This window comes from Myripristis murdjan, chromosome 4, assembly GCF_902150065.1.
Source record: "Myripristis murdjan chromosome 4, fMyrMur1.1, whole genome shotgun sequence".
Classification (NCBI taxonomy): domain Eukaryota; kingdom Metazoa; phylum Chordata; class Actinopteri; order Holocentriformes; family Holocentridae; genus Myripristis; species Myripristis murdjan.
This window is the reverse complement of record NC_043983.1, coordinates 13,821,012-13,847,135: the sequence shown is the minus strand read 5'-3', so window position 1 is coordinate 13,847,135 and position 26,124 is coordinate 13,821,012. Positions and strand designations below refer to the sequence as shown.

Sequence of the window (26,124 nt, the reverse complement as noted above, 5' to 3'; positions counted from 1 at the left end):
TAAGTCCCGGGACAGAATTACGTTGAGGCGAGGGGTGTGTGGGTCAGGTCCGCAGAGCCAGGCTGATTTTTTTTTTTTTTTTTTCTGCTCTGTATCCATATGAGCTGAGCCTGGGATTGGGGCTGTTTCAGCTGACACAGGGACTGAGATAGAAACACTGGAGCAAGCTGATGGAAGGATAAGAGCAGAGCGAGGGGAAGTAGGGGAAGGAAAGTCAGCGTAGAAGAGAGCTGGATGATTGAAAGAGACGAAGAGAGCAGAGAGGAGAAAAAAAAACATCTAAGTGTGATTCCCCTGCTGTTTTAGCTCTGTGTTTCTTCATACAGAGAACACATACGCACACAAGTGCCGTAAGTGCCAGTATTTGATACTCAGTGAGGCACATTGTTGTAATGTGCAGACCAAAAGGTTAAACAGAAGTATGTCACTGCCTTAGATAATAACATAAAGAAAGGAGGAGAGATAGGCAAAAACAAATGTGTAAGACACTGTACGTACCATTATTTATGCCGGCTTCAGGCAGAGAACAGCTATGGTCTAATTGTGTATTCAATGAGATGCAGAGTTTTAATGTCAGTATTTCACAAGGATGATAGATCTTTGTGTTTCTACTCATTAAACAATGTTCTGCCTTTATGTTTTTAAGTTACTGTTTATTGCTTAAGATGTGTCATTTTCCCCCTAGTATTTCTTCCCAGGCAATTTACATTCTAATAACCTAATAGATTACAGTCATCTATTATTTTACTAACCAAGCACTAAATAGGATGTGTATTTATATATTTTCAGTGGGTAGTGAGGGTGGAGCAATGGGCGGCAATGCCTGAGTACAATTAGTATGGAGAGCAAACAGCATAATGCTGTGTAGCCCTTATAAATACAGCCCCTATTTCTTTCTCATGTGCTGGTGAGTTCGGGTTAGAGGAGGCTTGTTTATCAAATATTGAATGTAAATCTGTTGAAATAGTTTGAAACTCCCCTTGAACTCAATATGAGCATGTCTATTGGTGTCCTGGTCCTGGTGGACTAGTGGGACCAGCCTGTCCACTCATCATATTGTGAATACAACGGGCCAAATGAATCTCCTGTAGCAAGTCAAAACTTTATGAACAGGAAATTGTTTTATAAACTACTGAAAGCAATGCGAGTGAAATATGATGCCTAATTGTGGAGAAATAGGCTGCTTTGCTGACATCACGTTGTCATTAAAAGGGGAAATGGAAGCAAAAGCATTTCACTCAACAGTGAATGCGCTCTCATTCATCACCATCATTACATCAGTGACACAGACAGCGGTGAAAAAAAAAAACAATGCCTCAGACTTGTTAGGATATTGAAATCACCTGTATCAAAGAGACAGGATATCATTGGTGATCATTCACATCTGTCAATGTGTGTGTAGTGTGTGTGTGTGTGTGTGTGTGTGTGTGTGTGTGTGTGTGTGTGTGTGTGTGTATGTTTGAGTCTGTGTGTTTGTGCAGACACTTGTGGGAACTAAGCCACAGGGGCTAGGCAGCAGGGGCTCTGTTAAGGCCTTCACTATGCGACACTTTGGACCATTTTATTTTTTTTTCCTCTGTGTCCTGGCCTCATGAGATGATGGTAGATACAGGATCAGTTTGCCTTATTACTTTTCCCTGAACTATTGCAAGCAGGCAGATGTGTAAAGTTAAAGCAATGTGAAATATATAGCTTGGCTTGCAGCTTTAGCTCCTTTATTCACATGAGGGTCCATGGCTTGGACAGACACCAAGCCTCCTTGGCAATGAGAAGGAACTGTAAAGAGGCTGACTTTCCTTTTGAATCCGAATCTCTGTAGTGCCTTTTTTATCCTCTCTGTTTAACTCCCCTTCCTTCAGTGGCTCCCCAGGCAGCTGGGAGCCGCCCGGCAGGGGGATTCTGCTCACACTTGCCAGCTTAAAAATTTAATGAGACTTTTACTTCACACTTCATCCTCTTTTTATAGCAATGGAGATTCTGCTCACTGATATCCTGACAGGCCTAACTGGGAAAAATCGGTAGATAAACAAACATGACGAAGGATGCTTAACAGGCCACGCGTAAGATTCAGGTGTTGTAAGTAGAACCAGAATGATGGAAAACACAATGTATAGACCTCCCTGAAAAAAAAAAACAAAGCCTTACAGACCGTGGGACACAAAGAGGAAAAGACAATGAAAGTGAGTGAAAGAGGGAAGAAAACGGCCCAGCAAGGTCAAGGCTCTCACACAAGCAGACAAGTCAATCCACAATTAACCATGTTTCCATTATGCAAGCAGGCACACTCCAGTCTAGTTGACATAGCTGGAAAGCAGGCAGGCTGAAGAGTTTCAGACAACTTAATACCCTCAGATTATGAATCCTGGCCTTCCTCAAGAATCTGAGAAGCCAAGCAGGAGCATGAAGCTACATAAGTCTCGATACCAAAGAGGCTAGGCCTTTAATAGCTTTTTTTTTTAGTGTGGTGGGGAGTTAAAATATTCAGTGTGTACTACTACAGCTCCTCTGTATTCTGCTCCTGCTGTCTGGCAGCACTGCCCTGTCCTAGACTCTCCCAAAGTTAAACCTCGTAATAAAGTTAATGGTGCTGATAGTAAAATGCTGGACGGACACAACAGACAGAAACCCTGCACCTGGAACTGTGTAGAAGTCAACCTTGAAGTGACTGAGCGTAGTCCTGCTATATAGAGTCGGCGACTGAAGAGACAGAGATGGAAAGGCACAGGTAGAAAATATATCCCCTTTTATATTATGTTGTTTTACCTCTCACCTGACTTTACTGCTGCTCCTGATAACCAGGAATAATGTGGCACCAATGGCAGGATGGCACATAGAAACCAATGCAATTAGTCACTCAGCTGGATGATCTGCAGATGTCAGCCAGTGAGACAGTAATGGTTAATCTGTCATTTAAGCTGTCAGTTAGTTAGCCAGGCAACTAGCCAATGAACCTGCCAGCTTGTCGCTCATGCAAGCCATCAATCAGCCAGTTAGCCAGCCAGCCAGCTAACTAGCCAGTCAGCCGTTCAGCTACTCCTTCAAGCCACTGATTCAGCCAGTAAGCAAGCCAGGAGGAGGAGGGGGGTATGTTGAAAATGCCAAGTCAGAACGGTAGGAATGTCAATTCAAAAAAGGACAAGGTTACCCACACACTGTCATTACTTGGTCAGCATCTTTTATTAGGGATGCAGTGTTTCGGTCTTTGTGCCAGACTGACATGTTGCACTCCCAGTAATCATACTGTGCAGCTCATGAAAGTGTGTGGGTAACCTTATCCTTTTATTAATTGATAGATATTCTCTGTTTTACCTACATGCCTGCCAGTAAGGCTTCATTCCATGTGCGGGGAAGGCTTTTTATTGCCTATTAGAATGGCAGGAAGAGACAGGAGGAGAAGACAGTCGTAATTCTGCAATCTTATGATCCAGCGCCTGGCTTTGTGCATCACTGGCTACCTGCAGATCTCGCCCACAAAAGCCGAAATCCTGAGGCCTCAGCCAGGCTGCTGAAATGTCAAAATGTATTGTGATTGACACACTCTCAAATCCCACAGCACCTCGGGCCTTCTGCAGGGAGAAATAGAAAGAAAGAAAGAAACGAAAGAGCATTATAGTTATATTATATTATTATAGTATATTAGAAATGCTTACCTACAGACCAGTCCAGCCCCTGCCAGGTTTAACCCGTGTCCAACCCAACCCAACCAAGCCTCAGTCTACATTCCAACCCCCAACCTTCAATCCCGGCACCTCACCACTCACCACTATTATTGACAATCTCACATCAATTTCAGGGGGCCTCTTATCATGGCTGACACACAACCTTTCTGCACTGTCAGATCAGAGTAATATTTCGGCCTTTTATATGGATCGATTGGCCAGTTTGGGGGCGCAGAGGGGAGGAGAGGCGGAGCACACAAAAGGTCAACTGTAGCGCTAAATCATTTGAAGATTCTTAATGAAGGGTGTGTGGCAGACACACCTGCTGGTTTCGTTATCGGGCTGCAAAAAGAGGGAACTGTGTTGATAAAGGGAGGGACTGATAAAAAGAGGAGGAGAGCCAAAGTGAGAGAGAGAGAGAGAGAGAAAGAGAGAGTGAGCAAGAGCATGAGAGAAAGAGGAGAACGTGAGAGAAAAAAGCTGAAAAGAGCAACATTTTCTTTAAAGAACACCTTCACCAAGGTCGATAGGCGCTTACTGGTACACATGCCAATCGTAGTCCCTATTTCAAATAATTATACACTGCAGGTCTTTTAACCTTAACTGTAAGTGGGAGCACCAAGGTTGCCTATATGTACGGGAGGAGGGGAAAAGCTGGGGGAAATATAAAGTATTTATGTCATGCACAGCAAATCTGCTTTGCCCCTGAATGACTTTGTACATATGTTAAACATTGATTGAAGGGATTGAAGGTTTCTGGCTGCATCTGCCTAGACAACGTTTCATTCGGCCATGTGAAATCGCTATTTCTCACATAAACTTGGGTCAGTTAAACTTTTTTAGGTATTCCGACCACAAAATAATGCACGAGTGTTGACAAGAAGACATACGGTATGCAATGATGCTGTATCTAGAATGCATAAAAACCTCTGAGACTGACACACAATTAGAGTGTCGACGGTAACAACGGACCTTGTTGCTAATGAACGCTGTATGCTGAGAAATATGATGCTGTAACCAGTGACATTCTTCATGCGCTTGTCTTGAACTTGATTAGCCCAAATTGTTACATATACACATTTTTTTTCTTTTTTTCTTTTTGACACAGAGCATGTAGACTACATTTTGAGTTGCCACTGTTAAACGGCTGAGCGAGTGCCTGCTGATGTCAAAGGTGCTTGCAGTAGAGCAGCATTGAATGTCCATGGCCTTTTCCCTTAACCTGCCTCTTGCTTTTTTTTTCTCCCCCACTCTCCCACAGGGCGCCTCGTCCAGCCTGGTGGTCAAGTTTGCCGACACAGACAAGGAGCGCACCATCAGACGCATGCAGCAGATGGTTGGGCAGTTTGGCATCTTCAACCCGGCCATCGCACTTCCCTTCAGCACCTACAGCTCCTACGCACACGCGGTGAGTTGGAATAGACATATGTAGTACACAGAGTGAATTTGGCTGTGCTTAACCATCATTTTTGTAGACTTGTGAAAACACATACTATGCAGTGCACACATGTAGGTACTCTGCAGTCATACAATACACTTAAACCCTTCCTAAAGTTTTATAGCATTGGGAGAAAAAGGATCAGGACAGAAATTTGATCCCATTCTAAAGGTTTATTAGATTCCTACTCACAGAAACTGAAACTGTAGTAGTGTTGTTGGCATATTGCTTTTTTCATCTTTTTAATCTGCAAAGCCCTTAAAACTGTGAATGTTAAATCTTTAATTCCACAACTTTGGTCAACAGGCAGAAGCTGTTTGATGTAGCCAGCGTCTTTAAGGGAGTAGTCTGATTTTGTTGTGATTAGAGCAAGTGACGCAATCCCCATCTGGGCCAATCAGCAACAAATTTGTCACCTTAGGTTGACCTGTAATTGCAGCGCCCTGCTTAAGCTAATCATTGTAATTTTGAAATGCCAGAGTGCAACATCAGTCTCCATCATTCCCTCAGGTTAATCAAAATTGGATCAGTGGTGTCTCAGCTATCACACATGACACATGGACAAATGTAACAAATGACCATTGGCCACGCCTTGAGGCAGTCAGCGTAATTTTAAGAATGCTGACATGCAGTGGCTTGATGTGTTATTTCCCCAAGTTTCATCAAAATCAGAGGTGTTGCGTGTGATGTGACAGACAAATACATAAACATATAAACAAATGAATTCACAGACACTGTTTCAGAGTCCTTCCTCCTTTATCCACATTGGTTCCCCTCCACTTTTTTTCCTCACAGAGTACAGCCACAGCTGTTCGTCTTTGCCTTCTGTCCCTCACATAACATTATAATCAATGCAACCAACCTGCTGCCGTCCTGAAACAGTTTTTTTTTTGTTTGTTTGTTTTGTTTTTGCAAAAGTTACTCGTCAGATCTTAACAGTACTTTCAACTTGGCTGTTCAGTCCAAATAAATCCAGATGTTTTTAATGCAGGGTACCTACAACTTTACCATTAAAGCTAAATAAAAAAAATATTATTATCATTATTATTATTATGTTAATTAATATATTCTTCCGATATCAGTGTGTATGGTGGAGAATGGTAAAACTCTCAAAAGGGCATGTTTGCCCTTACAGAATCTCTCCACTCTGCTACTGAGAAATGTCCAAAGCACTGAGATACATTCAGCTCCAGGCACAGAGAACCACCACGGTTTTACTCAGAGCTGAACGTGGCTCTGAAGCATGCAACTTATTTACAGCAGGTGCTGATGTTTTCCCAAACCTAAACCTGAGCAGCACTTCTAAACTTAACCATCACATACTACTGTTAGACTAAAAGCATTCGTCAAAAACTGTTGGTCTCAAAGCGTGGATGCAGCTGCCTCTGTGCCGGCGGCGCGTTGATATTGAAAGCATCAATTGGGCTGTTGGGTCGCACCCGTCCTGGTTGACAGGGCCGATAAAGTGTGTGCAAAACAGAGTCGTTCCACTATAAATCAAAGTAATCAACCACAGAAGCTCCAGTTTCAACGGAGAGGTTAGCCGGCGCTACATAGAAAAATAATCTTTGGATAACCTGAGTGATATTCACAGTGATAGCAGTGTGCACGTAGGCTACTGTTAACCTGCTGTGACATCAAAACATTTACATCATCCAATTCTACTGTACTTTAAAAATCCCAGCAATTCACTAAATAATATGTTTGTGTTTGCTAGGGAGAGAGAGCGCCTCCGGAAAGCTACAGATTTGAGCTTTTACTCCAACACATTGGAAACTCTGATCTGCAATCTAGTTTTTTTTTTTTTTTTTTTTTTCTGCTGCATTTCTGTGTTGAGACCCCTCCTTGCTAGACATCATTATAAGTGAGGATCAGCTTGCTCGGCTATCATTCTGCAGCCCAACTCCATCCCCCTTTCTTCCTCTCTAAACAACACCACCATGCCATTACACCCAGGCTTTCACTACCCTCAGCACGTAGGCACACACACACACACACACACACACACACACACACACACACACACACACACACGCACACTTTTAGTTAGCCTGTACCCTCTAACCCCTTCACCAGCCTCCCTCTGCCCCCCCTACCCCCAGCACCCATACTGCCCTCGGGGCATGGCACCATCCACACACAGCAGACCCCCGGCTCTTTGATGAGTTCACTCAGCCTACGTAGCCCCCCTGCCCCCCTCCCACCACCACCATCACCATGTGCCCCCTCTACTCTCCATCACCCTGCCTCTGTACCCTTTGCCTCTTCTCTCCCCTGTCCCTCCCTCTGGGCCCAGGAGATGCTTCAGGGGGCACAGTTGACTCAGAATATTCCATAGGCAACTTATCTACACACACACTTTCTTCTACCCTGCTGAGGCAGCGCGCGCACACACACACACACACACACACACACGCACACACACACACACACACACCTTGCTTGAAGGGGGCTGAAATGAATTTAAGAAAAGGTTTCCATCCCAGAACTGAGATAAAAACCTGGGCCTCTGTCACAGCACACTGCATAAATACACACAAACATCAACACAGCATTTATTTACAGAGTAGGAGGAACAGAGATTCATTTATTTATTTCTTTACTTATTTGGATGTAAAAGGTATATATTTTTTTTGCTGTTTCTAAATGCCAGGATTAATTGTCGACGTTGCCCGGGTCTCGGGGGCTTATCCATTTCCCTCATTTTCATATCACAGCCATGGGGCCCAGTGTGAAATGTGCAAATTGACCATCCCAGAGTAATTGCGAGGCCATCTCTTGTGCTCTCTCCAGTAAAACTCCCGCCTTCATTACCATTCATGAAATGCAGCCCTTCCCCAGGAAATGTGGAGAAATGCAAATGTTTAAGGGGTGGTGGAGGCAGTGGCGGTCTGCGGGGAGACCATTGTGCCCCGCTCAGGTTGGCCATGACTCTTATTTACTGTGGCAAAGACCCGTGTCGACTCATACAGACGCACACGAGAGCATACACACACACAGACACACACACGCGCGCACACACGCTGTGTAGCAACCGCACTCTCTCTTACTCTGTCTCCCCTTGCCTCTCTCCGTATCTCTTCCTCGCTTTCACACACATATAATATGACAATGAGCAGAATGATGCCAGGAAATTGAGTTGCGTGTGAAAGTGAGGTATCTAACAAGGGCACGGTGGATACTTCACCATTAGAGAGAATCAATTACCGTTAAATCTAAAGGAGAAGTTGCACGTAATACGGTTTCTTGACACAAAGATTATACAGCATAAATGTTGGTAGTGAAGGTGAAATTCTCCTTGTGTCAGTGTTACGAATCACAGAGACTGTGGATGCCATGTACCTGGCTGTAATGAATTCAGCAGAATAATAATAAAAAAAAAATCTGTAGAGAAACTCAGAGGCAACCTTGGAGATAAACTCAACCCCAACTTATGATAAAGTAATGAGTGCACAGTAGGAAGTAATGGATTATCACAGAGGGTTTCTCATTCTTGTTTTAATATCTCGCTAAAGAGTTATCTGATGAATCGACGACGGACTGAGAATGCTCCATAATAATGCGGAATAAAGGGAGGTGTTAGTTATCTTTAGTGTGGGTGTCCAGCTTGTGCAGTGGTTCTGATTACATTACCATTACAGTCATTGGCGCCGGCTGCATGCACACTCTGTGCTGCCTTGATTCCCTCGTAGCCACTGGGAATGTGCTGAAACGAGACGATACAGTGAATGTTTCTTTACGGCAAGATAAACTACACATATTCCCCCAAGACGAAAAACCTGCAGTGACAGAAAAAGGACTTTATCTCCAAAGACACACTACGGGCTCGCCTACTCTCCATATACATTGGCCAAGAGAAGAGGATGTGGCACAGTATAGAATACAGACAGGGAGAGATGGTATATATAGCCATACCCACAGTACAGTAAATGGTAAATTCAAAGAGCTACTTCTCCACTACAGCAGTGGATAGGATTATAGAGCTGAGCTGACAGCCAGTAAATTGGATTTTAGTCAAACCAGGAGAGGGAGGGGGCTCTGAACACAAATTGGAGGGGTACAACACTGACAACATATGCCAAAAATGAGAAATGTGCCGTTTTCAAGATAGACACAGACACTGGTGTGCTTTGACAGGAGACATCCTATTTGCAAAAAGGTGATTTCATAAAACACAAGCAGAGAGAGAAAGAGAGGTTCCATGTTCCATACCAGTGTTTGGAATTGAGTAATAGTAATTCTCCAGTGAATCACCGGATGCACATAATAAAACCAGCCTTTATTCCCCATTGTAGTTCTCTGTCAACATGTAAACATTATATCAGTACACGATGAGTCTCAGTTCAAGTCAGTTTTCTTTTCTCTTCTCCAGAGCCATGTCTCTCTTTGTGAAGACAGCCATTTTAGCTTCCCTTGGTCTCTTAAGTGGCAGACTAGATGCCACGTCAGAGGACAGAGAGGAGCTGGAGGTTTGAAGGCACCTTGAGCACCAATGCCCCTCTTCCCTCACTAAAAGATGCATTAGATTGAGTTTGAGATGGATAAATGAGAGGAGAGAAAATGGTTTTAACTCGGTGCTAGTAGTGACAGTGTGTGTGTGTGTGTGTGTGTGTGTGTGTGTCTGTCTGTCTGTCTGTCTGTGTGTGCGCGCGTGTGTGTGTGTGTGTGTGTGTGTGTGTGTGTGTGTGTGGGTGGGTGGGTGGGTAAGAGGGAGGATGATGACTGTAAACTCACATTAGGAAACATCTCCCCCTGTTGGAAGGATTCAGATTCAGAAAAGAGCTGACTGGTCTTTTGCAACTTAGCACAACATTAGACATGATGGTAAAGGATTACTGCATCATTTGGCTGTCCTGTAAGCTGTCTGCACACACATACATGGCTGTGTGTGTGTGTGTGTGTGTGTGTGTGTGTGTGTGTGTGTGTGTGTGCAGAGAGCGAATGAGATAAAATAATGAAACGCCTGCGTGCATGAGCACACATACCTGTGTACACGCAGACACACATACACACACACGCCCACAGTACATAACCATACACACATACGCATACATAGACAACAAAGTGTATCAGAGATGAAAAAAAAAAAAATTAAAACCTTAGTGTAGAAATACAGCCTCCTAGCGTGGAGGTAACAAATGAGGCCCTTGAGCTTCAGTCTTCTGTCTTCAGTCTTTTAGTTCACCACATCGTCCCATTCTCTCTCTCTCTCTCTCTCTCTCTCTCTCTCCCCCTCCATCTCTCTTTCCCCCTCCCTGGCTGGTTGGGCCATAAGGGGTCACATGTGACAGTGCTGAGAGTCAGCGAGTCACAGAGCAGCGCTACAGAGATAATTGCCATGTGATAAAGAGGTGATTGCCTGCTGGCACCAGGGGAGAATAATGCCATCAGGTTGCAATAAAAAAAGCAGATGCCTGACACTAAATGGATGCTGCTGGAGCCCAGGCAACTTTCTTGCTTCCTTTCATCTCATACGCTTCTCTTTTGTCCCCCTTGTTTTTTTTTTCTCTCTATGTCCTTTTCATTTCAAGAGGAAGCCAAAAAAAGGTTGTGTCCATGATGATGAAGACTGTTGAGTTCAATTCCACTCTTTGTCTGCCAGAGACATTTGCTATCTGCTGCATAGTGCATAAATAAAAGAAGCTGGAGTTGGTTTTGAATGTGATGTGTATGGAAATTTTAAGGAGAATAAAGAATATGCATTTGAAAAGTAAAACAGAATGACTTTGAATATCTCTGTCTACATATAACCACTCTGCTTTCTGCTTTTTTTATTTTTTTTATTTATTTATTTATTTATTTATTTTATCAGAGCCAGTTTGTGTTAGCCACTCCATTCCAACATAATTACATGCTTGAGTTTCCAATTTGCTGCATTTTAATTTGGAACGAAGCATCAGTGAATGCCAGGTTGTTATCCATGACAATCTGACGGCTGGCATTAAGGATTGCATTATAAGCCATGCACTGGGAAAGAAGCTAGTATTTTGGAGTTGCTAGTATTCACTCCCACTCCATTATTACTCCATCCAGGCCAGCAGTTTGTATAACGCCACAAGGTCCACAGCGAATAGGCCGCAAGCTTATTAGAATCAGCCCTAAGTCCCCGGTCCCCATTGAAAGCAGCTAGCAGAGCCTGAGAAAAGGACAAAAAACAGTGACTGGTGTGACAGTGTATTTATTCTGTAATACTAGGCCAGTCCGACCCTTCTATCCCAAAGCCCAACCCCATTCTCATCCTAATAGGGGGGCAGTCACAGCATCGTCAAAGCAGGGGGGCCTCAGATTCCACTCGGTGACTCGCCAGACCTCTTTGTTTGTTTCTGTGTCGCTGCTTTTGTTTAGTTTCTCGTTTCCTTGCTTTCTTTTGCAGCTATGCCCTGTTAAAGGCTCAATTCATCTTATTTGGACGGGAATGGATGATCCCCATTTGTCACGTTGATAAAATTATGCAAATGACAAAAGGAGTTAATAGATAGCGGTGGCAAGGCATGTGGCTAATGGATGAGATGCCAACGCCGGGCGTTCTATGGCGGGACAGCCGCTTTCAGGTTACCTGACAGGGGCATTGAGGGAAAATAATTGGCTTTTCCTTTGCAGGGTCCCCATGCAAATACGAGCAGAGTGGCATCCTGTGCCTCCACTGTCTTCCAATATCGTCATTAGCATTACTGCCAGTGGCAGAGGAGTTTGATTTCTGCTCAGCTAAGTCAGGCTCAGGCCATGGCCATCCACATCTCCAATGACACATAGCTATGCAGTACTAAACAGACGCAGAGACAGGGGCAAGAGGTTGGTCTGATTGTGTTTGTATTCCTATACCACACAGCTCTGCATGCCTGATGGGGAGCTACACAGCCTACAAAAGATTATTGATTCCCTAGATAAACCCACTGGTTCACAAGCTGCAAAAGCCATTGTACAGTGATGGATTTTCTTCTGAATTAGGCATTCAGCATCTGCTTTGCAGAGGCAGAATTTAAGCTGAGTGCAGAAACTCTAATAGTCTCTATCTCTCTTTATATATGTATGTGTGTGTGTGTGTGTGTGTGTGTGTGTGTGTGTGTGTGTGTGTGTGTGTGTGTGTGTGTTTGTGTGCGCGTGTGTGTGTGTGTGCGCATGTGGGTGGGGGGGGCAGTGTTCATGCTCTGTATGAGTAACTCTCTGTGGGCTTAATTTGATGGAAAATAGTTTCAGCTCTCTATTCTCACTTCATGCTAAGTAGAAATGGAGAGTGACTGAAAGGCTATTGAGTTTATCTCTTTGGCAGAGTGTCCAGTGAGTGTAAATTTACTACCTGTACAGTTTGCTGACTCATAACATACCACCGACATGGTCTGGACTCAGCAACTGAATTATTAGCTGTGCCTACTTTAAAACTGTTCTTTAATGACCTGGGGTCAGGCTTCACTGACTTCTTGTGGGATGGCCAGAGTCCCACTAACCAAACAACATCTTGTTTAAACACAGCGGGTTTGGCAAGCCTGTGTTGGTAAAGAGTTCTTGTTAGGTGGCAAAGATTTTGTGGTCATTTACAGAAGGGGAACCCAACTGAATTCAGTTTGTAAAAATGCCTTCTTTTTTGGCAACACTGAGAACTTGCCTAGAGATAGTGTTTTCAGACTGAATAATAAAACAAAGCAAATTGTAAACTCTGGATGAGTGTCAGACTACTAGCGGCAATCATTACAAATTCACCAGAAAAAAAATTTGAGACAAGGCCAGAGAAAAGCAAGCAAAGTATGAGACATCTGTGGAATTACTATACAGCCAAACGGGCCATGGTGAGGTTTGGCAATTGTAAGGAAAAAGTATTGCGACTCTTTTGCAAACTTGCCCTGTTCTCTGAACACTGAGATAATGTGCACATGTCAATGCCTTGATTTGTATGAGCCCAGCAGACAGCTATTAAAATGTCTCTGCAGCTGGTGACAGGCTTCCTGCTGGGACGACAGGCAGATTCACTAAACATAGGTTGACAGGCTTCTTTTTTCTTCCCTTTCTTTTATTCCGCTCTACTTTCTCTGTACTTTCCATGCACTATCCATCCATCAACCTCAACATATATCCCTCCCTCTGTTCTACCCTTGCTATGTTCCCCTCTCTTCTCTTGCTCTCCTCTGTCGTCTTTGTCTGACTTCTTCCCAACTTACTATATTTTTCATTACCATCTGTCCTCCCCTCACCTCTCTTGTTTTTTGCCTCCCCTCCCTCCTACAAAACCTCACCCTCCATTCATCCCTCCTTCCCTCCACCCATTTCTCCGTGTCCCTCTTCTTTAGCTCATGCAGCAGCAGGCAGCCATCATGGCAGCAAGCCACGGCGGTTACCTCACGCCCAGCGTGGCCTTCCCCGCCACACAGATCCACCAGATGGGGGCGCTCAACATCAACGGTCTCCCACCCACCCCCATGACCCCGGTGTCGGGTGAGTTTCATCAAACCCTGGGTGAGCACTGAGTTTCATTCCCTTTCCTCCACGTGTGTATGTGCGCGTGTGTGTATGTGTGTATGTGTGCAGGAGCAGGGGGCAAGGTCTCCATTTTTGTGTTTACCATCAGTGTATGTTTGTAGGTTTGTGTGTATGTGTGTGTGTGAGGCTGTCGAAGGACATCATATATAGATATTTGCATGTGTGTATATGTGTGTGTGTGTGTGTATGTATGTGTTTGTGTGCGTTTGTGTGTCTATGTATTTGAGAGAGAATTCAAACTGCAGCAAGGCCAAAAGAAAGAGAGCTTGCCGACTGATAATCCAAAATTATTCCACTGGAGAGAAAGAAAGAGGAGGAAAATACATTCAGTGGGATTTGCATGGTTATGTTGTTTGTGAATACAGAAAATATTTAGGGAAGGTAAAGGAGAATGGGGAATATCAGTAAGTAAGTTTACAGATATGGTGCTAATTTCCCCCTGGTATTTTGACCTTGTGCTTTGAAGCAGTTGCACATGATCTGCATTCAATTCGTATTGTTTTCCATAACAAACACCTCCATCATACTATGCAGATACATTACAGAGGAAAGGGAAGGACTTTGAGATACGTACCCGGCGCATAACATTTGCTTATTCAGCAGTACTTTATTTTCCTTGAGACGGAGCAAACTTCAAGATTCTCCACTCAACAAAAACATGAGCTCAAATAAATAATACAGCATCCTAGGCTTTGTTGTCTTGTGCTCACCTACTTTGTCAACATTGCAGTATTGAGTTCTTGAGGTGATGACTTTGGTAACTTTAAACCAATGAGCGTTAGAGAGAACCACCATCAATTCAACAGGGCAGATTTTTTTTTTTTTTTTTTTTTTTTTTACAGTAGATATCCTTTAGAGATATAGTCATCATGGGAATCCGACATCCTCCTGCAAGCTTCCAGCACTACATCAAATTCTCTCTGCAATGTGGTTTCATTGCCGAAGAGAAATATTATCTGGGATTGAAATTCTGTTCATTTTTCATCTGGAAACACAAGGAAAGGCCTAAACATCCACAAGTCTGAAAAGCACAAATTTTGTGTGACAGTGTTTATTTGGTTCTACCTAACTACATTCAAAACATATAGCCTTAGGTTCAGTTGAATCTACACATCTGTTGCTGGAAAGATGCAGGACGGGGGAATTTCTGTGATCGTTGCCAGCTCACCCAGCTCTGGAAATCAATACTACAGTACTACTCCTATCAACCAGCCTATCAGGCGTATCTCCACCTCGAACATAGGACCTAATGAATGCATGCACATACAGTGGGATGATGAAACATGCCAATACATGCGCACACTGTATACATCTGCACTAATTTTCAACGTCAGGCAATATATCTAGAGAAGAGACCCATTTGTCAAATATTTACGGTGATGTTTTTAGTGCAAAGTGTGCACTTTTGGGCGGGCATAATCAATCAGACACTGTGATTAAAAGTAGAGTTGAACGTTGCTGAGAAGCCTCTTCTTTTGGATGGAGTGAAGAACTGACAGTATGGCTATACAGATCTTTGTGTTCAGCATGCATACCTGTATTTTGCACCACAATAGTGCTGATGAAACACAATGCAACCGTATTGCAAGGGTCTCTGTCTGTCTGTGTGTGCATGTGTGTGTGTGTGGGCGCGTGTGTGTATGTGTGTATGTTATCTGTCTTCTAGGCTGTTTTTGCATAGAAAATATATTTGAACTGTAGCATTTTGGATTGCACAATCAGTGCTGTACACTGAAGGACATAATGTTAAATACTGTCAGACATGCTGTACATTCTGTAGAAAGCCAAGCTTTGTGATGCATTGCTGTGAAGAGGACTGATCCATCCGTAGTGTTTATAAAGAAAACTGTTTTTATAGGGGAGCTGAAATCAGTTGCATATAAATCAGTAATAGTTAGGACTAGTAAATTGGCCTGTGTGACTGCAGTTTGTGTGTGTGTGTGTGTGTGTGTGTGTGTGTGTGTGTGTGTGTGTCTGTGTGTGTGTGTGTGTGTGTGTGTGTGTGTGTGTGAGTGAAAGAGAATCTGAATGTCTTTGCATGTATGTGAGATGTCGCCATATCTGCCTTTGGACATGCCTCTATGCAAGCTACAGTCGACTGATTACCTTCCATTATTGAATACAATAAATTATGAATCCTTGAGAAAGCATAGCATTCCTGAATTTCCAAAGACTATTTTAAATATGAAATATCTATTTTTTTATTTCCCCTTTCCTTCATTCATTTATTTGAGCTGCAGCAGTACTACTGCAGTATGCGCCGCTATTTCCACTTGTGGCTATGACTTATTTAGAGTTCATTGAAGGAATACATAACATTACCGGCAAGGCAGTGTGTATAAGTAGGCCGTGACACTCTAAAGCTATTCAGATTGTAGGTTGTCTGCCATGAGTCAGTGGAATAATTCATTATATATCAGAATCTGTTTTCATGTTCTGGGAGCAGAGTGCTTCTCTGCTTCAACAGGGGATTAATTTATGCATTAAGTTGTCTCATCAACAAAATTAGGGCTTAACACTTGCTTTGTTGCAAAATCCTTCAATTCTAAAGTTTGGCAGCAGTGTCAGATATATGTAGGCATAAAAGGTAGAAAGGTTAATGTCCTCTTTTCTTCTAAAATGACTGCAATTGCCCATTCACAGTCAGACTACTACCCCTCTAAATTGCATACTGCTGTGCATTTACATAAAGCACCGATAGTGCTTTAAAAGATGGAAAACCCTGCCTGATCTTGAGGTAAATGTGTGACATTAACCTTTTATTTAAATGAACGGTATAACCTCTGTAACATGAAAAAGCTTGTTTGTGACAGCAAACCAAAGTAAAAAGAGGCTCAGAGGTTAAGGGTGTTACTCTGAAAACAATGAAACATCCATTTGATCAACAGATGCAAAGCATTTAAGCTTGATGGTGCATAAGCCGTTTGCCAGATGGTTCAGCTGATTAGAGCATGTATCCTTACAATGATGCATGATGATGCTTTTTGAAAATAATGTTCAGCAGGTGCAGTTCCCCGAGTGCTGCAAAAGAAATAAAATTAAACAAAACAAGGTGGAGAGAGAAAGAAGGGGGTGGGGGTGGGGGTGTGTGGGGAATGGTTTTGTGTGCGGGGGTGGGGTGGGGGGGTATGTCGACCCTCTGCATGAATGATGAGGAACATGTAGTGTCAACGATGTATTGTTAGGCTGCAAGAGCAAGATGTGTGTATAGTCAAAGTCACTCTGATGTTCTTTCTGTTGCAGGGTCTTGACTGAATATAAACACACATACATACTTATTAACAACATACACATGCACACATGCACGAAAACACCCTCAGATGCAGCATGCCATGTCATCTCCATTGGATTCTGCCGTGATTATATCTTGATGCATTTCCATGGTGACTAATGCCACAGCTTCAACCGGTTGACGCAGTATTCCTCAATATGTGTTCCCATCCAGTTTTGGGCTGCATGCATTTCACATAATATCTAATGTCCAAATTGTGATTCAATAACAAAAGAATACCAAATCCCCTAAGCTTACTCGCCAGCCACATAATATTGAGGATGCATCGCATGGTGACTTAGCCGATCAGAATGAATGGGAAGCCCCAAGCTTCACTGCCGGAACAATGCATCACGTCCAAGCTGGCTGGCACAAAAACAACACTGCTGTAGTCTATAGTACAATGCCAGTTGAAATAGCTGGGGAAATGAACACCTGTGTGTCTTAACTGATGATGGCGTGATTCAAGGGCACAGCCCATCTCAGACTGTGAAGACGTGATCACTGTTGTTGTTGTGTTTGAGACGTTCATTCTCCCCAAGAGAACTTTTAGCTCAACTTTTAGGAATCTTGGCTCGGATAATCACCCAGAGACTGTCATCCCCTGAGGTGTTTGGCATGTAACACCTGAGTAGCAATATCGACTGACCAATTGACTGAATAACTGCCTGCCACTTCATCAACACCTTCAGCAATTGACTCTCATGTTAGCCAGATTTACCTAAAACAAGTCTCTATAGAAGTGATCCTATAGTGAACCGCAAGGGCATCCAAACAGGTAAAACTTGAGATCCTGTAGGCTCACATCATTTTGGAATTTACATTAAAGATATGTATTTCTGCTGGCATTTTAAAACCTGCTCCTCTCATATTCAGATTCATTATCCCCACTTTTAAGGACCAGTATATTCTGACAGGCATTTTCCCTTTGAGTCTAAATGCATCACGTTTTAAATCAGTTAGATGAAAGCATCTGTTTTGAGTGCTTATTTCTTGCTCCAACGAAAGACAGTCCTCGTGCTGGTAATTACTGCACTCTCCAATATGAGTCTAGCACTCCTTGTTGATTTGAATGTATAATTAGCATAATAAATACCTCTGTTGCATATGGAGGCTTCTTTCATAGAGCAATCATCGCAGAGAGTAAATCAACAGTTTTCCTATGAAGCAGCCTCCAAGAATATGAATGTTACTCTGCTTTCACAACATAAATGCTGGTAAGATACGTATATACATATTGTTTAGCTGTGCTGACTTGTGTCATGCAACAGTAGCGGTGGAGAAGTGATAGATAAGAACTAGGTGGATAAAATATGTAATCTGCTGACCCATAGCTCCCTATTCACCCATGCCAGAGTGTGGAACAACATGTCATTATTATGGGCCAGTACACACAGTAGACTTGCAGCCACATGTATATTGGCATACTCGTGAGTGCAGTGTAAACAAGCCATGAATACAATTTTCTACAATGCGACGACTGTAAGTCCACTGAGGTATAAAATGAAAATGTCTTGTTATTTCCTAGCTCAGGATAGTAGCATATACTTCTCGCCCTCTCTATTGAGGAGGACAATTTTCAAGGTTTGTCTGTGTTGAGCCCGGGGAAAAAATTCATTCAATAATTGTAAGATTGTGGACAAAGACGATGAATAAGTAAATGGATTTCTTATGTAATCATTGCTTTGTTAGAGAAATGCTTGCAGCTTCTGGCCCTTTCAGTACATATAATCACAGTTTATGACACATAACCAGCGTTGGGGCGGTTACTTTCAAAATGTTGTATTCCACTTATTGCGTACTTTTTACTATTATTATTTAAAGCAGTCTGATTATGTTACGCTATTTCTTTCTGTGTGTAGTACGTCATTATATTTCTTCAATTTTACTTTCACAAGTTGACAAAAAAGTGCAAGGATATTCAAAAACATACATGCAGATAAAAAGAAATGTTTATTACCTCTGTTTATTCAAAGAGATAAAAGCAATCTCTTAACTCTTAAAAATGTGTCCATATAATGATTTAAAACATTGCAGCAAATACTAACAATAACAAACTAGTGTAACAAACTAAATAAGTAAATAAAATGTCAGGGCTCAGGAATCTTACAGCGGCAAACATTGATGTGTTGTTTTGATTACTGCTTATTAAAAGTGCAACAATAATTAAATTAAATGTTAACCATTAAGCCAGAGCATATTGCAGTCAGCACTTCAACAACATTATGAAGAGGCTAAGGGAAAATAATTAATGGTAAACAGTCTCACTGTAGCCTTCTTTAAGTATGAATAACTGGGCCCTTTTCTCATCATCATTGTGACCAGTAACACATTACATTACTCAACAGTAACTGTAAATACACTATTCCATTTTAAACAGTAACTGGTTACACTACACCATTAATCAGATAAGTAATAATATTACGTTAAGTCATGTAACTTATTACCCCTAACACTGTGCATAACCCAACTAGGGTATTGTTTCACAAAACATAGTTATTGAATTGAGCTTAGCTTTTGTTGTGTATTAAATATTTCAGATATCAGTATCAGTGCTCCCACATTACATTCGGACATTGCTCCCTGCAGTGACATTTCCTCCATGATAACCTGGCTGGACTCTGTGGCCATAAGGTTTATCAACTACAAGGCATTCTGTCTGTAACTTTTGTCATCTCTTCTCCTTTTTACACTTGCTGACCCTTGAACGTACGCATTTGCATGCACCCAAACTGAGAAGGGCTGAAAAGAGATAGAGGAAAGAAAGAGAAAACATACTACTACCCACTACTACCACTGCCACTCCTACTATTACTACCACTACAACACACACACACACACACACACACACACTCCCGCAGCACCGCTAAGCCTTGGAAAATGAATTTGCCTGATGATGGAGAGGGTGCATTATCTGGCGGTACAGTAGAGTGCGTGTGGCCCGGGCAGACTAGCTGTCTCTGGCCCTCAGAATAGGAGCGGCAGTCTCCTGGGTCCTGGTAGGAGAATGGGCTGGAGCTGCAGTCTAATTCATCACAGCTCCGCAGGAAACAAGCAATCGCAGGGAGGTTTAAAAAAAAAAAAAAAAAAAGGAAACCCGTGCAAAAGACACAACAGCTCTCACTGGACCTGGGCAATTCCCCTGGTCACCGCAGTTGGCTGCCTGAGTGTCAGTCTCAGGACTTAAATGCTGAGAGGAGGAGAGGATAAGAGGAGTGGAAAGTTGTGGGTAGTATGGAAGAAAGTAAAGGAGAGGAGAAAGAGGAGAGGAGAAGTGATTGTGTGGGTGAATGCATAGGTGTTACTCACTGGTGGGAGGCTTCAGCATGTGATGCACGGCATATTTACACATGCATTAGCATAAATCTCAGCGCATATTATGTGTGTTCTACGTGTGATTGTGTACCCTATGTGGACCACCTCTCATAGGGTTTCTTTTACCGAGGCACCAGATTGTGAGGATATGGCATGCTGGAGGGTTTCCGTGACAACCTGGGCTTTCTGTCCAATCAGGGCCAGGGTTTCCAGATTGAGAGGTGGTCCTCAGGGGAGCTGTTCTTCAACAAGCTCGGATGCTTTGCCACGGAACAGCCCTTTCAAAGAGACCATCACACAGTGAGATTCTGCTCAAAATGGGTACTTTCACGTTCCCAGCGTGATTGGAAACACTTTCCAAAGGAAGGTCCTTTAAAATGCATTGAATGAAAGAGGACATGGAGCATCCAATTCCAATTCCACTCGTGAACCATTTTGCAGCTGCCTTGCAGACATGCACCATATATGTTATGTTATGACCCACCCATTTGTCAAACTGCCAACTGTCATTATTTTGTCTTTTTTATGATGTATAAAAGTAAGAGGCATCTTTGTGTTTTTGCTACCTGCTCATTCAAGCAAATCTCTGTCTGTAATCTCCTACTATCTAGTCAGGATCTTTTTTTATTTTTTTCCCTGAAGTTGCATAGTGGTTTCATCATCCTGAGCAGTAGGAGCCAGCAGGGTATCGCACAAACACTACCGACAGGCTCATTTTTCACAGGTTGACTTCCCAGCTATCCTGCAGGATGTGTCACGACAAACGCCGGATATGTGACAGACTCACGTTGCACCCATGTCCTTGCATTAGAGAGGATATGCAGTGTAGTTAGTGGTCATGAGAGTGCACATGCATGTATGTGTGTGTTTCTGAGTGTGTGTTTGTGTGTATGTGTATGTATGTGTGTGTGTGTGTGTCTGCATATGCACGTGTATGCAAGTGTACATTTTTTCTGTGTACATTACACAAATAGTGTCTCTGTGTACACGTATGCCTTTAACCCCTTGAAATCTGAATTTCCCTTAAATGCCCCCTACATAGATACAACAGTGTCACATACATATTCTGTATCTGCTGGTTGCAGCGCTTCACTGAAGCTTCATCATGCTTATATTGAGTGAAATATTCAAAGCCAAGATGCTATTGTTTGATGAATACATCAAATAGAAAATATCTAGATAACTTTTGAATCATTTTATATGCATCTCCCTGTAATTCAGCTGCAGGTATTTGATATCTTTGGAAACCTTGGGATCGCCATTAAGGTGTAAAATAAAGTTCTGTGGGTTTGAACAAAGCTCTGCTGTGCAATAATGATGAGCCCACCAATGCCACCGGCAGGGCTGACGAGGTCATGTGTGTGCATGCGTGTGTACATGTGTAAGTCTAACGTAAAATGCTCAGCTTTTTGTATCGATTCCCGTAATTGTAAGCCCTTTTTCCCAGCAGGCCTGAGTTCCCCACCAGCCAACATCACCACCTCCGCTGTGCCCAGCATCGTCACGCCCATCGTCAACGGATTCACCGGCATCCCTCATCAGCCTAACGGACACCCTGCCGTGGAGACTGTGTATACCAACGGCCTGCCGCCCTACTCCACCCAGAGTCCCACCGCTGCTGACACCCTCCAGCAAGCCTTCACTGGGGTACAGCAATACACAGGTTAGAAGAATGGAGCCAGAAATGTCACCTCTGAGCTGTCAGTGTCTGACAAAATTGTGAAATGACGAGCAATGACGAAGCAATTACTGTTGGAAAACTATTGTACGAGCTAGTGCTTTCATGGCACTAATCACTCTTGTGTATGTGTGTGGCAGAGTAGGGCAGCGCCTTAGAACATAACATCAGAGGGCCTTTGATTACACACGTTCTGCTTGTGTGATCGACCTTACAAAGCATCCTTGACACATTATGCGTTCTCCCCCTCTATCCTCTGTGGAATCCACATCTCCCTCTCTCTCTCCCTCTCTCTCTCTCTCTCTCTCTCTCTGCAGCAATCTACCCAGCCACCACACTGACTCCCATTAGCCAGACACTGCCCCAGCCACCCCAGGTCATCCAGCAGCAGCAGCAGAGAGAAGGTGAGGGTGAGAGAACAATATTACTTTTACACTGTACACATCTCATCCTGCGTAATAGATATATAAAGGAGCTGAGGGTGAGAGAGCAATATTACTTTTACATCCCGCACATCTCGTTCTGTCTAATACATATATAAAGAAGATGAAGCTGAGGGAACAGTGTTACTTAATGGACTACAATCTCATCTTGGGTGAAAGATATGTAACGGGTGAGGATGTGACAACGTTATACAACAATATTACACATCTCGTCTTAGGTACCTAGAGCCTTAATGTCTCTTACAAATACAAATGGATACGCATATCCATATTGTCTATAGGTAAAGTCTAAGGCCTATTTTATCAAGTTTTTTCCTGCCAAGGAAATACTGGCTGGCTTGTACAGGTGCAGTTAATGATAATGGAAATACAAAAATACAATTGCTATGAGACTTGTGACAGTGTGTCTGATGATATTCAAAGTAACTCACAGTAAAACAATGGCAAACACTCACATTGACCTCAACATTAAATACTACTACTACTACTATTACTATTACTACTAATAACAACAACAACAACAACAACAACAACAATAATAATAATATGTAATTAACAGTAGATTAATACAGTCAAGATTTATGTCAGAAGAATGTGGCACAACATTTTTTGATGTTGACATAATACATAGATTAAATTTTTCAATTTTAGAAAAACTGTGATATACAGTGTGACAGTATTACCCAGGGCCAAATGTGAGAGTATTTAAGCCCCATCAGTTTTGGACATCATGTAGATGACATAGATTGACTTGTAGGTTGACCTCTTTTGTAGCACAGGGATTACACTGCCGCAACTTTTTTACTGATTGCAGACTATAATCTATTGTTTAGATTCAAATACATTCATATTCACATCTTAATCTGCTGAGTTGATTACATGAGATCCTGTATAAATAGCAGCGTCAAAGGGATTCTCAACTTCCATGCAGTAGCAACAGATTAAGTAGACAAATTCTCAATCTTGTGTTTGTGTGTTCAAAACAGTGATGTTATATTACTGATAATGTCACAGACATCCTGGAAATCCTTTTGCAATCATCTGACTTTAGTCTGTATAAAAGATCATGTGGCTGGAAATATCAATAAATAGACTCCCTCTCTCTCTCTCTCGCTCTGTGTATTTCTAGGTCCAGAGGGTTGTAACCTGTTCATCTACCACCTGCCACAGGAGTTTGGAGACAATGAACTCATGCAGATGTTTCTGCCCTTTGGCACCGTCATCTCCTCCAAAGTCTTCATGGACCGGGCCACCAACCAGAGCAAATGCTTTGGTGAGTTGTTCAGTGTTGCTCACACTTGAGCATTTTTAAGTGGAGGACATACACAATTACACCATTGTTTAAAAATGTGTGTCTTTTGGAGATGTTTTTAGATGGAGCTATAAAAGCTTCGCCCTGGTCTTTTTGGTCATATAAAGATACATTAAGTGACAGGCTTGGATGCACAGGCTTGTATAAAATTTTTACACAAACTGGATGCAGTCCAGCCTCAATCTGCATTAAAGAGCTGTAGAGGAATATTGGGTAAGAACTAGTGTGGCTATGTATTCAAAGAAATATGTGTGGGAAAGGTTCAAAATAGGTAATTTAAGGCTAAAATTTGGACACACAGTAATGTGATCCTGCACAATCCAGTCTTTGTGGTCAGGTCTCAAAAATTGCATTAAAAAACAAGTGTGGCCACAGCCAGAAACAAGATGTGGTGCAGTTAAATTTTTCACTGTGGGAGCTGTGTAAGAATGCCCAGCAAAGGCGAGTGAAAGTTAAATTTTCACATTCTTACATGCTGTTCAGCAAAAATAGTAGAAAAATGCTGCTCTCAAATGCTGTAAAGTCTCAAGTTTGATAGTGCACAGGTAAAGAAGAGTGAGATGTCTCACTGACTGACCTGAAGTTGCCTCTTGATGATCATTGTGCTTTGGTGATACTGCGGTAGAGAGAAAAAAAAAAAAAAAAAAAAAAAAAAAAACATTGGGATGCCGTGAATGCGCTGGAGCTATGATGCTGTCGGTCAAACTCCATGCCCCTGTTTTGCTTGGCAGCTGAGTGACCTGAAAACCTTGAGGTGCTGTATCAGCATCCACATCACCGCTCAGTAACCCCGATATCTGTCAATACCCACACTTCAGAGGCTGATTCACACATCTCCATGACTCCTGTCCCATTTTGCTCCGTCAGCCTACACACACACTAACAAGCCCCTGGGCTTATGAAAACTTTAAGGAGGCAGACAGGGATGCTGGGAGGTGGGAGGAAAGCAAAGCAAAGGACAATTATAGATCAGCATTTGTTTTCACTTTGGGGAACCACAAAACCCTGGGCAAAATTGATTGCCAGCCCTTTCTCCCCGAAGGGACTTAATGACATATAAATTCATGAAAGAAGACCTATTTGCAGTATTGACTAATACACTATGCATTTACAACATAATGTTAGGTCTGGGGTAGGGGGATGCTCACCGGTGTAATTAATCTAGAAAGGAGAAAGGAGGGATAAACCTAGACTGATGGTGGGCAGGAGACAGAGAGAGAGAGAATGAGAAAGTGCACTTGTTATGTTTGACAGGGCTGAGTTGAGGGCTTAAGACTCCTAAACCTGCATCTCCTCTCCATCCCCTCTTCCTCCCCCCTCCTGTGGCTCCCCTCCTAAATGTGCTAACCTGATGGTAGGGCAGGCATGCACCTCCTCTCCCTACCTTCATCCATTGCTCCCTCCGGCCTTTGCCCTAATGGGCCAGCACCGTGGTAAGCAGGCCAGCCAGACATCTCTCCCAGGTGGCGGGGGACGTGGGGAGGCTCCTGCTGTTTTTCATGGGTCATCGACTGTTCCTAATGACACCGCAGACACAGGGGAGCGCATCAAGCGGAGCCACACTCCACTGCAGTTTCTGGTCACTGAATTCTCAAGGCTTTATTTTTACACATGATGGAAACAGGATGTTCAGCATGGGTTTGAGGAGGGGTGCATCTTGGGGAAATGCACTATGGGGCCTTGTGTCTTCGTGTCTGTGGCAGACTTGTCTCCTCATGATGAACTATGCTTGCTCTTTTTTTTTTTTTTTTTTTTTTGGCCCAGCTGCTTTGCACGACAGCTTGTGCTCATTCATTTTTGCATTCTAAGGTTTTCTAGGGTTACACTGAAAATTAAATCTTTTTTTAGGTAGAAATGCAACAAATATTTTCTTCAAGTCTTGCATTCACAGTCATGTGTTGAAGCACTTTTTAATTTGTCCGGTGCGCATAAGGGCTGATGGGCTTGTAATCTTCTTCCACAGGTTTTGTGAGCTTTGACAACCCTGCTAGTGCACAGGCAGCTATTCAAGCCATGAATGGCTTTCAGATTGGGATGAAGAGGTTGAAAGTCCAGTTAAAGAGACCGAAGGATGCCAGCCGCCCTTACTGACACAGCCTACCTTCTGTATTCACCGCAACAGCACAGGTAAGCCCACACCGTTACCAAATAAGCTACACAGCGGCAATATTTCCAGCTCAGAGTGCAGAGGATGCTTGACATTGCTGCTGCAGCTTTTACTCTGGTTTTAAGTCTAGTTGATTCCCTTGCCAAACCCAATACTTCCTACATCCTAGGATAGCCTGTATCTAAAAGCTCCTAGTTTAACTCAGCTCTTTCCATTAGACATTCATAGACGAACAGATAAATTAAAGCCAAATGCTTGAAAATTGCCTGGTGCTTTCGTATTTGCAGACGTGTAGAAACTGTAGGGGCTAAGGGTCGATTTCATATGCAGCACAGCAGGCTTACTAATTATGGGAAAATCTGTCATCATCATGATTGACAAAGATTGATTGGTGCGCCAGTGTGGGTTAGCTCTCTCCAGACCATTACA

At 42.9% G+C, this 26,124-nt stretch overlaps 1 protein-coding gene across 7 annotated transcripts in view; it reads left to right on the top strand.

Annotated features, from left to right (window-relative positions):
- celf5a (cugbp, Elav-like family member 5a) overlaps positions 1–26,124 on the top strand; it is a 205,296-nt gene that overhangs the window by 174,982 nt on the left and 4,190 nt on the right. Inside the window, exons 9-15 of one of the 7 annotated variants that reach the window (XM_030049942.1) lie at positions 4,921–5,067; positions 13,380–13,524; positions 21,606–21,818; positions 22,151–22,243; positions 23,406–23,549; positions 24,947–25,021; positions 25,552–25,715. In XM_030049942.1, the coding sequence (XP_029905802.1) occupies positions 4,921–5,067; positions 13,380–13,524; positions 21,606–21,818; positions 22,151–22,243; positions 23,406–23,549; positions 24,947–25,021; positions 25,552–25,679 (945 nt within the window). In that variant the 3' untranslated portion in view covers positions 25,680–25,715. Of the gene's footprint in view, positions 1–4,920; positions 5,068–13,379; positions 13,546–21,605; positions 21,819–22,150; positions 22,244–23,405; positions 23,550–24,946; positions 25,022–25,551; positions 25,716–26,124 lie in introns of all 7 variants that reach the window. The other 6 variants (XM_030049941.1, XM_030049940.1, XM_030049947.1 and 3 more) reach the window with 6 other exon arrangements.